The 16,366-nt window shown below is 40.9% G+C and overlaps 1 protein-coding gene across 6 annotated transcripts in view; it reads left to right on the top strand.

Annotated features, from left to right (window-relative positions):
* The window catches only part of Fam114a2 (family with sequence similarity 114 member A2), a 43,922-nt gene that overhangs the window by 18,735 nt on the left and 8,821 nt on the right, over nucleotides 1–16,366 (top strand). For 5 of the 6 annotated variants that reach the window (XM_023713207.1, XM_023713212.1, XM_023713208.1 and 2 more), the window contains exons 9-12: nucleotides 3,730–3,809; nucleotides 11,270–11,383; nucleotides 11,949–12,088; nucleotides 14,273–14,345. In XM_023713207.1, coding sequence (XP_023568975.1) covers nucleotides 3,730–3,809; nucleotides 11,270–11,383; nucleotides 11,949–12,088; nucleotides 14,273–14,345 — 407 coding nt within the window. Of the gene's footprint in view, nucleotides 1–3,729; nucleotides 3,810–11,269; nucleotides 11,384–11,948; nucleotides 12,089–14,272; nucleotides 14,346–15,483; nucleotides 15,506–16,366 lie in introns of all 6 variants that reach the window. The other variant, XM_023713211.1, reaches the window with a different exon arrangement.

Below are 16,366 nucleotides of genomic sequence, written 5' to 3'. Positions count from 1 at the left end.
TAGCCGTGCCACCACCTCAACAGTAGACTGGCTTGACAATATTTCTGTAAGATTAATTAGTCTGCTACCCTTTATCTCAGTCTCATACAGCCTCTACAGCCTCTACAGATAGGTAAAATGCAGTAAACTTGTTGCAAGCCACAAAGCACATCATCTGGAGTCCAGCAGCCAGTGTGGTCCTTCCCATCAGAAATCTGAGCTTGGTCTGGCAGGATCTCCTTACTGGCAGGATTTCTGTCAGCCTTTTCTTCTGACCTCTCACCAGAAATCTCCCATACAGAACAGCCTAAAGCATTCCAGCTCTACTTTTTCAGCTGGCATCTCCAGATCATTCTAAATTCTTTGCAGAAGCCATTCTCCAAGGCTCCTTCCTGAACCACATGTTCAGCTGTCACAGAAATGACCCCACTTCTGGCACCACATTTTGTTGTCAGGGTTTTCAAGGAAATAGATTTAATACAGGACACATAATTTATAGGGTTATTTTATAATATTCAACTGAAGAGTCAAATGCAGAAGAGTACAAGAGATCTGTCCATACATTAGAGATCCAGAGAATCTGAGTGCCTAGATTCTATGGCAATGTCTACACGAGTCCAGCTGAAGACCAGGTCCATGGCAAACACCTCTGTAAGGCCAGTTGGAGGCCTAGAGCTTATGACTAGGTCTTATGTGAGTCTGTATCAAGTATCTGCACTGGGAAGGCTGAAAGGTCAGTGGTGGAAGCTAGAAAGCTTGTCAGCAGCATGAAAGATCTGTGCCGCCAGGTTGATAGATCTGCACTGGAGCCAGGTAGCAGTACTCGGCCTAAGGACCAGGGCTCCCTAGAAGAGAACTCAGCCATCCTCTGCAACAGTGAGGAGCCGAGCTCCTCCACCAGTGAGAATAGCTGAGTTGATATCAGGAAAACTGACATAACAAGCTTCTTCAGGACAGTTACGAGCATACCAAGTCCCCTCCAGTTTTGTTTTAAATTATTGGCAACAACCTGTAGGTGCGCCTTCCATACCCAGTGTTATGCTGATTCAGTTTAGCTGAGTCTTATAAGTTGATCATTAGTCAAGAAACAGACCTGGTCTCAAAATGTATGTGTGGAATTTAAATGTTTTTTTAGGCTGTCCTGAAGTGGCAGTTTGGCATGATTGAAAAAACCAAAGATAGGCTTTGGAGTTATAGACAGGTTTGAAGATTCGCCACGTATTAAGCTGTGTATCCTTGAGAAATTGCTTGATACTGAGCTTCTGTTTTCTCATTCATATAAAATGATTTGGTTCTTCCCAGGTTGTTAAAAGGACTGAAGAAACTATATTTAATGTGTGACACATAATAAGCACCAGTAAATTTTATTATGTTCACTACTAAGAAGATATAAGTAAGTGATCCAAAAATCAGCATTTTAGAAGTCTCACTTGGCAGAAAACCTATCACTTCACTTTAATCTACTTAAGTTTCTCCAAAGCCTGGTTATGACAATTCCCAGTTGCTTATTAGCTTCTTTATATGGCGCCATTAACAGTATGTGATCAATGTAGTCAACATATGGCTTTGTGTACTAACCAGAACTCTTAGTCTTTAAATAGCTTTCAGAGAACCATAAGGTCTTTTCTAAACAGAAGGTTTTGTGCTTGTGAATTTTTTTTCTCCTACCTGTCAGCTAGAGATGAGGACTCTGAAAACACAACAGGGAGTTCCAGTGTGCTACCCTACCCCACCCAGACCTGCCCCATCCCTGTCTGCCCTATTCAGTGATTTGTGTAGAGAATGTAACCCTGACTTTGGTGTACTTGTGAAAAGAAAATAAAAGTGAAGTAGCAGAGAGCAGAAACCCATAGAACCTGATTCTGGTGAAGTTAGTCATCGTCCTTCACCGTCAGATCAGTATCCTTAGCACTTGAGCCTCCGTCTTAATGCATCATCTCTTCCACAGGACTTCTCCTGCCCAGGGAGACTGTGGCCTCATTCCAGACCCTTCCAAATCACAAGTTCTTTTTTCGTGTCCTCACACTTTTATTTAATGCAACAACCACCTCAGTGTTGTGATGCATACATGACAGTGGCCTCGAAACATTTTTTTTTTTTTTACCACAGCTTGTACCAGGAGAAGTTTATTGGGTACTTAGACATAATGTATGTTTGAATGTTTATACAATAAATATGTGTCTGTAATAATGTATATTTTACATTAAAAATATGCCCTAAAATGGTGAAATGATTTTTTTTTTTTTTTGATACCTGGCATTGAACTTAGGGCCTTATGCTTGCCAGGCAATGTGTCCTATAATGGAAGTATATTTATAGAATGAGATGAGTATCTATAAATAAAAGTCCCACTTTTTTTTTTTTTTTTCTTATAAGCTGTGGATTTGTGAACCCTCTGAGGTACATGTATCTTACTATGGAATTAGATATATTCTTTGAACCTAAATAATTTAGAGTTTAGTTGGGAAAACAAAACACCCATGTAAAACTCAGGTTTTACATTTTTCCTAGTGAGAATAGGAGTTGTTTAGATGAGTTATGAAGGTCAGAGTTGTATCAGTGAGATCAGTTTCTCACAAATCAAGTTATGCCTGGGAAATCATTTTAATTCCTTGCCTTAAGAGAGGGACAAAATTAGGGTGAATGGGGAGGAGGGCTAAGACTTCTTTTCCCCTGGGGATCTGAGAGGGAAATGCCAGGAATGCAGTAGTAATAATTTGCCCTTGCAAGTCATACACTAGAAATAGGAAGTAGAAGATTCCTGTGTATGTGAGTCCTATTCTGCATTCACATCTCAGAGAAGCCCTGGGCCGGGCCTTGGACAGAAGGTGGCACAGTAGAGAGGAAGAAAGCATTTCCTGCCATCTATTTAAATGTGTTAGTTGGGGTTTGACCTTGGCCCAACAACATGCTTGTGTGTTTCTCAAGTGTAAGTGTTCATTTGCCTCCATCTCCTGCCAGTTTGGCTCCAGCAGCTTCCTTCAGTCCTCTTAGCATCCCGGATACTCTCTTACATGGAACATGGCCTTGTATTGCCTTGGCCTTCCCTCCTTTCTATTCTAGAATAAATCTAATTCCATAGTAAGATCTATTTAGTAGATATTAATTTGATCATATTTCTCTTTGCTTAAAAATTATTCTGCGGCTCCTCACTCCCTGACCATAAAGCGTGAGCTCCTAACCAGCCCCTTATTCTGTGGATCCCACTCAGCCTTCTTACTCCCTTCCACTCCACTATAGTAGACATTCTTATCGTAGCAGATTTTTACTGTGCTTTCTTGCACCCATACATCTTTACACTTTCTCTTTCTGTATGAAACCGTTCTTATCCCAATTTAAATTCTACTTCCTTGGAACCATGTGCACTGTACCTACTTGTACTCTACCTTCATCACTTCTCCATTCATTTTCTCCATTCATCTTGGATAGAATGCGGAGAGCACTGGGAGCAGGAGCTCCGAGGTTTAACTCATGTTTTCTTATGATCTTAGGGAAATCACTTAATCTGTTCAAGCCCTTATTCTTCGTCTCTAAAATGGGGTGATACTTCTCTTACAAGCCCATCGAAAGGATTCTGATGTAATGCACAAGAGCGGACTCTAAGCACTAAACCACTGAGCTCAAATCAGTTGCTGCTGCCACATAGTTGTCATTTTTATTATTGCTGCTGCTGCTATCTTTTGCATCCTCACCTTCTTCATGATCCTCAGCAGTCTTTCTGGAGTGTTTACTTGGGACTTGGTTTTTTAGGGGATGAAGATTTTACCAAAGAGATAACAGAGCTGTTTTCCCAGCTGCACGTCTCTTCCAAACCAGAGAAAGTTGCCAGGGTAAGTTACACCTCTTGGTGATTTTCATTATATTATTTGTAAGAATTTAGTAGATACCGAGTATAAGAGTATAGAAATTTCTGGCTGGCGTGTCACCAGAATCAGTGATCCATCCTTGGTATACCCAGAAAGGGACTCTCTGCTGTCCACCTGCCTTCTGCTCTCACATGTTAGTGTGCTGAGCTGTGTCTACTGCCCAGTCCCCCTCCAGACCTGGATCTCTTCCATTCTCACTTACTTCATTTGCGATGCTTTGCTTATCTAGAAGCTTAATTTAACCACAGTATTGTTCATTTGAAGTTGACAGGGTGCTGACCATGTTTCACGAGGCCTCACGAATCTCAGGACTCTGTGATTCAGAGATGATAAGATGTGGTCTCTGTCCATGCAGAGCCGGGTAGAAGCTGCCATTTTGCAGAGCCTGGTGACTCAATAGCTAGCAGCCAGCATGTGGAAATGAGAGTGCAGTGGCCCGTGCCGTGGTCTTTGGTGATGACTGCTGAGCTGTGTATTATATCTGGAACAGGAGAGATTTCTGCCAAAGCTCGGAGTGGGAAAGGAGGGCCTGTTTCCATAGCAGTGCTTACCTAGCGTTCGCTGGGGGTGGATTGCTTCCTGCCTCCACCCACTTCTCTCAACCTTGGGGATATTTCAGATTAGGAGCAGCACTGCATAATGCTTCCTGGCCAGAGAGATCTGGTATCCACTGTGTAGTCAGTATAGTAACTTCTCTCCCATAGCCCAGGGCATGGAATTCCTGCTTTGTGTTTCTTCGCAGTCTCTTGTGCCCCATGGAAATGCTGTAATCTCCTAGAAATAAACAAACCTTGGAAGTTGTATAAATAGTACAAACAATGTTCATGTACTTTTTATGCAAATTCATTGTTGCTTTATTTGCCTAAGCACTTATGCTGGCATGGTGTTCCCTGTGTATATGTGCACAAATACAGTCACTTGAGGGTAAGTTATGAACATTATATTACTTGACTCCTAATATTTCAGTGTCTTCTAAGCATGTGGCTTTTATATAAACTCCCTATAGGTCTGTAAGTTTAAGGTTAATACCCTATTCTTATTTAATGTGTCCATTTTCCAGTTTTTTCACTTGACTTAATATGTCTTTCATATCATTTTTTCCTCTCTTAACACGGAAACCATAAATTGCATTTAGTTATCATGTACATTTAGTTTTTTTAAAAAATGTAGAATAGTTCCTCAGCCTTTCTTTTATAGCATTGCTGTTTTTGAGGATACCCCCCCCCACCCCTCCACCACTTTTAAAACTAGAACATTGCTTATTTTAGAGGTTTGTCCAGTCCTCTGCTGTGATAAAGTTACGTTGTGTATTCCTCAGCCCTTGGCGCTGTAAATGACGGCTTGGCCTATCTAGGATAGCATGTCTAAAGGCACTTGATGGCTCCAAATTAGTGATGTGTTATGTGGTTTTTCTCTCTAGAGTTACGATTCCTTTTCCCTTGTTACTAGCAGCTTTCTGTGGAGAGTTTAAGACCCAACAAATAATCCCAGTCCTCATCATAATTTCCCTCCTAAATTTAGCTTCTGTTGATGATTCTTGTTAGCCAGTCTTTACTATGAAGACTACAAAATGAGTTTTTTCCAGCTCTGCAGTCCCCCACCCCCTTTACCAGTTGGCTGTCAGCATTCTGCTGTAGTCAAGAGCTTTCTCCCCTTTTTGTATATTGCTAGTATGATTTTTGTGGATCTCTTCTTTTACCTTAGTGGTTAGTGTATCACTGTCCTTGATTATTTTGATACTCAGATTATCCTTCAGGCTGCTTCTTTGTGATGTGTCTCCATCATTTGGGGGGACTTCCTTATATTCCAACATAACAAGATATTATTCACTCATCTTGTACCCTCTGTGTCTCAGCCCTAGGTTTAGTATTCCTTTAAGAAACATAGTTTCAGAGATGGCTCAGTGTAATAAGCGCTTCCCTGGCAAGTGCAACAGCCTGAGTTCAATCCCCAGTTCTGCAAAAAAAGAAAAAAAAAAACAAAACATAGTTTCTTTGTAGTATTACAGGTCAAGAGCAGGGGACTAGGTGTCTTCATTGCTGTTGGAGTGTTTTTGCTTCTAGTCTTAGTAAAACAAGGAAATACGTTCATGTACATGCATACATATATATGTGTGTGTGTATTCACACACGTGTGTATATATGTAGATAGATAAATATGCTTGCATGAACACATATACACATCTTAGAAATCAGCAGTTCAGACTGGTAACTCCAATTTTATTTCTTTGCGGGGGGGGGGTGGTGGTGGAAGTAACTAGGAATTGAACTCAGGACCTTGCACTTGCCAGGCAGGCGTTTATGCCACTGAGCTATCTCCCCAGCCCTAATCCATTTCTATGAGATTTTTCTTTGCATTTCCCTATTATACATTTTTTTCTCCCTTCTTCTGCAGCAAGAATCATACCTCCTAATTAGCATGTTTCTTTAATCATAAACACATCTAAAATAGTTACATTGCTCTGTGTACACACTACTTTAAAAATCAACCAAAAAAGAATTTATGGTTTATTTACTATCCCCCATGTTAGTTTAATTTTTGAATATATAGTGTAGGACCATACTTCCAAAAGTCAGAATTGTAGAAGAAATACTCAGGGACGTGTCATTCCCTCCCAGTTTCCTTCTCTGCACTCCTCTTTTGGATGTTAATCTTCTGTTTTGTCTAGCTTGTGCTTCCTGCATTTCCTTTTGTAGATATAAGCAGATGTATGCTCTCTTCTTCTTATCACACAAAAATTAATATGCTATATACTTTCCTTAGCATTCTTTTTTGCCCTTAAACTTTTACATACATGTTTTTATAAATATATCAGTTGTTTTAAATGTATGTGTCTTACTCCCAAACTAAATCTTGAATTTCTAAAAGTCAGGACCTCTACACAATTGCTTGGTAAAATCCAACTCTACTACCTCTCATTTTCACTGTGACCTTGAACAAATAGCTAACCTCTCTTTGCTTTTGCTTATCTAAGGTGGGAGTAATGAGTTTTCATGAGGATTAAATACCTTAATATAAACAAAATTCTTACAAAGTGGCTGGCTCATTGTAAATAAATGCATGCTGTTAGTGGCCCCCTAGGAGGTAGCCTTAGGGATACATTCTGGTATCCAGTAAACATATGTTTAGTGAACCCTTATTATGCTAGATAATTTGCTAGATATTAGGGAAATGACAGTGAGAAAGACATAGCGTCTGTGCTCTAGGAAATTACATTAATAAATATTTTTAAAAGGGTATTATCTCTCTTAATTCTGTTGAGTCCTAACCATTCTCTGAAGGCAGCCTTCAGTGTTTAATTTTGGGGCATTGAGATGTAGGATGTAGAGCTGATAGACATCTCGGCCTGATTAAATGTATGATACAGAGAAAAGAGTACTAAGGTAGGAGCCCACAGTACAGTTCTGACTCTAATTCTGATGTATGTGGTGCAGCCTTGGGCAAATCTCATTCCTTCTTCAGTCCTCACTGTGTTTTAGCTGGGAAAAATTAGTTGCTAAAGAAGCTAAGCTAGAAGGTATTTTTTAAAAAAATGTATTTAGTACAAGGTCTACAGGGTCTTACTGTACAGATCGGACTCGTAGTGACCCTCCTGTCCTCAGCCTCCCAACTACTGGGATTATAGGCACGTGCCACCACGCCCAGTCTCAGTCGCTGTCTCAGTGTGCCCCAGGGCGGGGTTGGCACTGCATGCCAGGTCACTGCACCTGCCTAAGCAGGCTCTTTCGTCCTCTGAGCTGTCAGGCCAGCCCTCTAGAAGATATTATTTTAATTCCTGAATTTCTACACCCTATTGGTGAGATGTTCCAGACTGAATGAGCCAGGCACAAAATATCCATAATTTTAGAAAGGGATGAGGAATTATCTGAGTTGGCACAGCAGTTCATAGTGACTTCACTTAACGTATTATACAAGACAGGTCACTTTTGGTATGTACTAGGCCTACTAAAAATTTCCTGTAAGTATATTAATTTTTCTTTTATGTGGCTTTCTTGCCATTTCTGTTAAATTCCAGATAAATTAATACCCAGCTATTGCTCATTTTGTCTCTGTGAAGAAATTGCAAAGAATTTTACCATCTGTTTGCACTCTTAGTTCCTTGCTATCATTCTTGCTGGATCTGTCACTGTGTTGCTCTGTAACTCACCATTCTGACCTTATCTTCTCTCACGCTCCTCCATCCTCTTTATTCTTCTCATCATGGCCTTTTTCTTTTCCTGAATGATAGCAAGCTGAATTATCTATAGGTCTGCTGTGTTTGCCTCTGTGTCTATGTGCCCAGTTCCATGTTATTCTTAGAGATCAGCTCAAATTTTATTCCTATTCCTAGAAGACCTTCCTGATCACCTTAGTTTGGGCCACCCTCCATGGATCCAGCTCTGTACTCTTACACCATGTTATTTTCCTCATGCGTGCTTTTGTTTCCTTGCGCATTAGTGGGCATTGCTCACAAGAATAAAGAAGAGTAGCTTCCTCATTTGTATCAGTCATTTCTAAATGCCCAGATTGCAGCATAGTGTTTAGTTTGTACCTATAATACATGAATGAATGAATGAATGAATGAATGAATGAGTGCCTATAATCTGTGCCAGGCCTGGTCTTGCTAGATATCTCACCATTTGCTCAACACACTTTGACTCTCCTTGTTTACAAGTCTTTATGTAGTACATTTTCTTTGACTTTTTGAACTTGAGAAGTTAATGCTCAAGTAGTGGGAAGGTTTAGATTAGAACCAGGTCATTTCTAAAGGGTTTTGTCTGATGCCTGGTGGGAAAGGGCCCTGTATGAAGTGATGCCTAGATACTTTGGTTGTACTTTAGCTTATTCATATTTTAGCCTTGAGTGCATCCTTACTGAGGACCCTTAAAGACAACTCCAGTGTCATATTCACACCTAGGATGTTCTGAGCTATTGTAATTCTCAAGGCCTTTTCTGGAGTCTGCTCTGAATACGCTGTATCCTATCTATATGAAGTTAATCAAGTGGATGCCTTTAATTAATGGCAATAAACATTTCCTGAGAAACCAGGACTCATTTGCAAATGACGAAAACCGAGAGCAGACTGGCATAGGAAAAGAGGAGAATTCCATAGCCAACGAAACTAGAAAATCAAGGGGCAGGCCTGGCTTTTGGCACAACCCTGTACTCAGGAACTTGTCCCTGTCTGTCCCTTGGCTCTATTTTTTTGTTTTGGCTTCCTCCTTAAGGATAATTTCCCACATGAGGGTAAGATGACCATTGGCAACTTCAGGTTGATTTTTTTTTTTTCTCTCCCAGTTGAGCAACTCCAGAGGACTTTCCTTTTCCAGTAATTTTACCCAGTGTTGTGGGGGTCCATTGACCTGAGTTGGTCACATTTTTATCCATGAACTATCTGTGTTGGGACAGGTTAATATTCTTAACAGCTAAATCTGAACCACTAGACAGCTGTGGGAGCTTTGAAATGTAAGTACTTCTATCTAAAACTTAACTGATAAGAATCTAGAACTTGCTAAGGAGAAGAGAGAGGGATATAGTCTAGGTGAAAAACAGTAGATGGTCTTTCATAGCATGCCAGGCACTGGCTGCAAAGCCAAATAACAGTATAGGAGGAAGGCAGAAAGCATAGGCACAGAGAAATGGGTAATTATTATCAGACCATGAAGGAGAAAGTACAAGAGATGAGCTTGAAGAACTAGCAAGGGCATATATAGGTCATGGGGACTTGTTAGATCATGTGAAGTGGCATGATCTGTTGACGAATTGTCAGCCAGAAGAGGAATGGGTAACCCTGGGCTTTGGGCAGATCATTGGTAGCACTGTAACTGGAAAAAGATAAATTTAAGATGAGCTAGATGAGATGCAGAGAGAACAACTCAGATTCACTCTGTACTCTAATGATGGTAGTGGAAAGGAAAGAAGTAGTTTGGTGGGTGGGATGGGATCAGGGTGAGGATTGAAGAAATATTTATATAAAATCAGGCCATCTTGATAATTGGTTGAACAAGGAAAAACACGTAAATTGTTTGTTATATTCTGGTTTATGTCACTGATACATGGTAGACCATAAAGCTTTAGGTAGTAAGAGTGAAAAATCAAGGGGTAGAAAGTGGGGACAATTCAAACTGTACATTTTGAATGTGAGAAGCTGCAGGATGTGTGGTTCATAGGTGGAGCAAGCATTTGGGATTCATTGCTTCAGGAGAAGTAAGGGTTGGAAATATGGATCAGGAGTCAGCAGCAGGGCAGGGCAAGGCACCACAATGGGATGGGTGGAGGTGCTGAAGGAGAGGGGAAGAGAATAGAGTGGGGCCTCCTATTACACTGGATTAAAGACTGGCCAAGGATGGTTGTTAACATGTATGAGAGATTTGTACTCTGAGCAACTACTTTGAAGATCATGATATACAATGTGTTAGCTATTATTTTTCTTTATTATTTGTTATAAAATTTTATTTTTTCATAAAAAAGAGAAATAATTCTAAAGTTAAGTGGAAACCCAAAAGGTAACATTCATATAAAGCCAAAAAACCCACAAATAATCCTAAAGGTCATTATCAAGAAAATAGATCAGTTGTGGTATATGTGGAGCATACTGTGCTACATGAGTAAGAGTGAACAACTGGTGTGGGCAGCCATGTGGATAAACAGAGCTGACATAAGCAGGCAGACACAAACGAAATGATGAAGGCCAGGGAGACAGTTCAGTAGAATGAATGTTTGCCTGGCAAGTGCAAGGTCCTGAGTTCAATCCCAGGTACTGCGAAAAAAAAAAAAGAAAAAAATGATTCCATTTTTTTCCACATTGAAGAACAGGAAAGATTGATTATGCAGTACACAGAGGGTGTTCTTTGGATAGGAGGAGGAGGTGGAGAAGGACATGATTTGAGCAGGACTAAGAAGGAACCTGTGAGGGGACTTTCTGGGGTACTGGGCTGTTCTGTGTTTTGGTCTGGTTTGCAGTTTCATAGGCACACACACATGCAAGCCTGTTGGATTTGTACCACATGGAAGCTGTACTGCAGATTATGTATGTATGTATGTGTGTATGTATGTATGTGTGTATGTATGTATGTATGTATGTATTTGTGGCCAGCTCAGCTCACCCTGGGGGCAGGGCTGGCACAGCATGTGGTGCCAGGGATTGAACCGTGGACCCTGTGCTTGCCTAAGCTTGCCTAAACAGGTGCTTTGGTCTGCTGAGGCATCTCGCCGGCCCCAATATACCTCAAATTTTTTAAAAAGCCAGATGACTAGAATTGTTCAAAAAGCATGGATAGCAGTGCTCAGTGCCGTCCAGAGCTCTTCCCTAGTAAGGTGAGGACTGAAGCCTCAGCTGGTCTGCTGCAGTGAGAAGAGGAGCGCTATCTGCCAAGATGCGTGCTCCGCGGTAATCTTGGTGAGCTGGATGCTGTCTCGGTGGACAATAATCTTTCTACATTTAGGCAAGAAATACTGCTTATGAATGGATCAAAGCAATGGCGTTAGCAGAGAAAAAAGAAGGAGAAAAAGAGTTGGAGGGAGAAAATACTGAGAAAGTCTCTAAAAATTCAGTAGAGGTAAGCAAAGCAGTTGACCCCCCTCCGTTTCCTCTGTGTCCTATTTCTCCTTCTCTCCTTCAGCCTCTCCCCCTTTCCCTCTCCCTCTCTCCCCATCTTCCCCCCTCCCCCCTCTACTCTCTCCCTCACAATTCTGAGATGAGGACATTGCAGTAGAGGACTCAGTGGCCTTTTATTTTGTTTCATTGCTACTGGAAATTTGAACCTTGTGACCAAAATCGTAGCATCTTAATTCCAAACTGTAAAAGAGGAATGAAGAAAAGAAAATGCATGCATCAAGTTGTGTCACGAGGAAGGCTCCCCAAGGCTGCCTCTGGGTACTTTTCATTGAAAGCTTTTGGCTCCAGTCACACTTGGGGGCGTAGAGGAACCACTGTTTGTGTGGCAATGAGCTTGCCTGTGAAGTTGCGTTACTGCTGTGGATGAAGAGCGTGTTTATTGGCCTTTCTGTGTTAGTCACAATGCTGAATTTTTCAGTACGAGAGGAGCAAGGTGGCGTCATTTCCACGTCGATGAAAAGACCCTAATGTCATTTCCTCACATTGTGTTCGGTTTTCCCATCCAGGCTATCCATGCATTTGCAATCCGGAGCCTGGCAGAATTGACTGCTTGCTCAATTGAACTATTTCACAAAACAGCAGCATTGGTTCTCCATGGCCAGAAGCAGGACGTGACAGCCCTGCAGAGGAGCCAGACTCTTTCCCAGTAAGTGTCATGCTGTCTCTTCAACAAGACACTGTTTGCCCCTTAGCCATTTGCACAAAGGCTTGTTCATTGGTGGTGTTTTCTCCTCCTGCTATGCATTGTAAGTCTGCATTGTAAATGTGCCCTTTTTAATGAACTGACTTATGTCTGAAAACCATTTCTTAACAGACTGTTAGTTGTTTGGGGATTTTTTTTTCTTTTTTCTTTCTTTCCTTTTCTTTTCTTTTTTTTTTTTTTTTTTTTTTTGGTCTTTTGAGACAGGGTTCACTGTGCAGTTCAAGTTGACCTGGAACTTGCTTCATAGCCCAGGGTGGCCTCAAACTTGCAGCAGTCTTCCTGCCTCAGCTTCCCAGGTGCCTGACCAGATTGTGAGTCTTAATAGGGATGGAATTTGCCTAAATAAACACAGAAAATAGTCCCAAGAATCTCCTTTCATAATAATAATTACCAGTGTACTGAATGGTAATTATTTGCCAGGGATCATGCTAAATAATTTTTATATGTTATTTCTAAATTTACAAACTCCCACTGTGATTAGTCCGTATTTAAAAAGTAAGAAACAGAAAAGTGGTCTGCCCAGGACTTAGAGACAGGTATAAGTCACACACACATTCTTTTTTCTGGCAGTATTACTGATTTTGAGCAAAAATATTAAACAATAGAATATAAATAACCGTAAGAGAGGAGAAACCCAGTTGTTTCTTTTTCTTTTCTTTCTTTCTTTCTTTCTGTATTTTAGGGAAGGGTGTACAGGGTATTCAGGGTCTCATTACTAGATCAGACTCTTAGTGATTGTCCTGTTTATAGTCTCCCAAGTGCTGAGATTATAGATGCATGCCACCACGCCCAGTCTCAATTGCCATCTCAGTATGCCCTGGCACAGCAGGCCCAGGGATCAAACTCCCAACCCCTGCACCTGCTTGCAGGTGCTTTAATCCACTAAGCAATAGCTATGGCTGGCCTCCAGTAGTTTCTAAGTAGACCTGATTTCAGAGAGAATTTTCCTTGGGAAAAAGCGTTTGGTGTTAAGTTGGGAGGGAACATCGATGTCCTTCAGCACCCTGTTGGCTGGCACTGGGCAGGAATTGTGGGTACAGGGTGTTGTGTTGAACACCCTTCAGGATGAGGGGCACACCCCAGCAGCCTGCCCTGTGGGCAAGAAGCCGTGGCCCCTGCTTGGAATGTCTCCTCCTCTTCCTGAGTTCAGGTCTTTGCTCAAATGCACCTTCCTTCATCTAGTGCTCTTAAGTAGCACCCCTTGCCGTCCGTGAATGCTTTCTTCTTCATCTTCTAAGCTCATATCCCTACCTAGCACATTCCCACACACATTTGTATGTAGATGTGTGTGTGTGTGTGTGTGTGTGTGTGTGTATGTGCTGGTGAGTCCTGTGCAGGATGTGTGTGTATATAGTACCTGTGTGCAGTGCCCCTGTAGGATTGAAGTAAGAATTTAAGCAGAAGGGGACTTCGCTTGCGTGCTCCAAGTGCTCAGCGTAGTGCCTGGCATGGAGGATTTCCCTGTGTTTGCTGACTAAATGGACAAATGAATACATATTTATTGTAACTATATTTCCAATGGAATGTTGTTTTTTTAGGTGCTGTGTTTCTAAAGTACATTTTAATTAAATCTTTTGATTTAACTTAAAAAGATAATACTTTCTAGAGGATTTTGTAGAAAAATGTTTTCCTTTTATTAGTGTGTTTGGTTGTTCTTTTGTCTTGGGACAGGCTATTACTCTGCAGTTCAGGCTGGCCTTGAACTCAAGTTGTAGCCCGGGCTGGTCTCAAACTGTATGTTTATAATGCATATTGATTCCATTTGTTTGTGGGGAGCTGATAAAGTATCTTGGTCGTTTTTGATTTCCCCACCCCATGCCCCATTCCTCAGGCTCCCTGCCCCATGTCCAGGGTCTGCCTCTTTATTTCCCACCATCTCACCTTTATTTTGGCCTTAAAATTATTTAGAAAAAATGTTTTCCTGATGCGTGAACTCCCTCCTGTGCCATGAATGCCTGCCCAGATGGATCCTTATGTACATTAGCTTGATGATTTGGATGTACCCATATATTTGAAAGCTTTCTTCTTTTATGTTTATTACCAGAAGTAACAGTATTTTAGTATGGTTTATTTTTAAAAAAGACAAAGGAAAGAGAAATCCTTCTGATTTTTGTCCCTCTTTTCTAGGGTGACGGTTGTGTTGTGTAAAGAGTTGTCCTCTCTATCTAAAGAGTTCACCACCTCCCTGACAACTGCTGGGGTAAGAATCATGTATCTTCTCATGGACCAATGTCTATTTTGGCTTTTAAAACAGCTTCATTCATCCATAGTTTGAATACTCTAAAAGGCACTTGTTTTGCGTGTACAACTCAGTGATAGTGTATGTAGTGTGTCCAAGGATGGGTACGTTTTCCTCATCTCCTCATACATTAGCAATCACTCTGCTTCCTTCCCCATGTTCCCCAAATCCTAGCAAATAATGATTTGTTGTTGTTGTTGTTAATTTAATGAAATAGCTATTCTGGGTATTTCATAGAAAAGAGATCATAGAATATATGTGGCATTTTGTGTCATGTTTCATTTACTTAGCATTATGGATTTTTTATCTTTTTTTTATTGGTTATACATATACTTTGATCATTAACCCCTTGTGCTTCTCCTCCCCTACCTTTCCCTCTTTGCTAGTTTCACATAGTGGGGGGTTAATACGATGATATAGTTCATTCATTCATTCATTCATTCATTCATGGGTGGTACTGGGAATCAAACTCGGGAACTTGTGCTTGCCAGGCAGATGCTGTGGCACTGAGCTATATTCCTGGCCTATATGTTTCATTTAGCATTATGTTTTTGAAATTCACTCATGTTTCACTGTGTATTAGTACTTCATTTTGTTACTGAATAGTACTCCATTTTTGACTATATGACGCATTTTATTTATCTGTCCAGTTGATAGAGACTGTTTCTGCTTTTTAACTAAAATGAATGATGTTATGAACATGATGTACAGTGATAACTCAGCGCATGGTGCTTTTGTTTGCAGATAATTTGGTTCACAAACAGAAGCATTTGACAGAGTTTTGTTTTTGTTTGCAAACTGCATTGGACAACAGATAAGACATGGCCATTTTTCCCACACGAACACACATATGGCCGTCTTTTCCAAAATTAAATTCATGAGCTCAGGCACACTGTATGAGTTTTTGTGTAAAGACCCGTTTTTCTTGAGGAGAGGTGAGAGTGACTTCGCTGGGGTAAGTGGGTGGTACCACTTCCCTGAGTGGCTGGCACATTGCTTTCCCAGGCGGCTGCTCAGTGTTCCTTCTCAGCAGCGTGTGTGAGTGTTCCAGTTTCTCCACACCCTCATCGACTCTTTCTATCTCCGTTTTTAATTTTAGCCATCTGGTCATACAAAAAGTGGTATGTCACTGTGGCTTCTGTTGCGTTTAATGTCTAGTGGTAATGAACATGATTTCATGTCCTTGTGGGCACTGTGCCTGGGAGGAATGCCTGTCCTTGGCCTTTTTTTTCCTTTTTAGAATTAAAGTGTTGCTGTGGTGACCTAGGCTGCCCTGTGGACTCAAACTCTCTTCTCAGTCACCCAAATATCTGGGACTCCTGGTACATGTCACCATGCCCACCTAACCTATTTTAAAAATTGGGCATCTGTCCCTTTATCATTAAATCGTAGGAGTTCTTTATCTTTTTGGATAAAAGCTTGTCAGATAAGAGCGGTACTCCCCTGTTATATGAACTTAATTCTTCCCACTCTGGTTGCAGAATTTGTCCATGATTCTGGTTGCAGCCTGCAAACAGAGTGTGCATGCATGTGTAGGATTCAATTTCAGAGCCGAGCTACCTCTGTATGTGAGGTGCACATGTGTTCTAGTCATGGCTTGCTTCCCTTTTTCGGTGTGTCCTCTGTACAAATATTTTAAAAATTTCACAAAGTTTAGCATATCAGTTTTCTCTTTTCACTTGTGTTTGGTATTTTATCTAAGAAATCATTGTCTTATGATCATAAAGATTTATTTTGTGTTTTAAGAGTTCTATGTTAGCTCTTACATCTGTGATCCACTTTGATTTTTGTTTGTGATAGGATATTTTTGTTTGTGATGGGATGCTTCTTTATTTCTTTGCCTGTAGATATCTTATCCCAGAACCTTTTGTTAAAAACTCTTCATGGTTCTTCTGGATGGGTAACAACCTAAGTTTGCAGACCAAAATTAGAGAAAAAGGAGGGCTACAAGGAAAGCCAACTTTTTGGCCCTAGCCTTCTAA

This window comes from Octodon degus, unplaced genomic scaffold (genome assembly GCF_000260255.1).
Source record: "Octodon degus isolate 3935 unplaced genomic scaffold, OctDeg1.0 scaffold00029, whole genome shotgun sequence".
NCBI lineage: Eukaryota > Metazoa > Chordata > Mammalia > Rodentia > Octodontidae > Octodon > Octodon degus.
The sequence above is the reverse complement of the archived record's forward strand: the minus strand, read 5'-3'. Positions and strand labels throughout refer to the sequence as shown.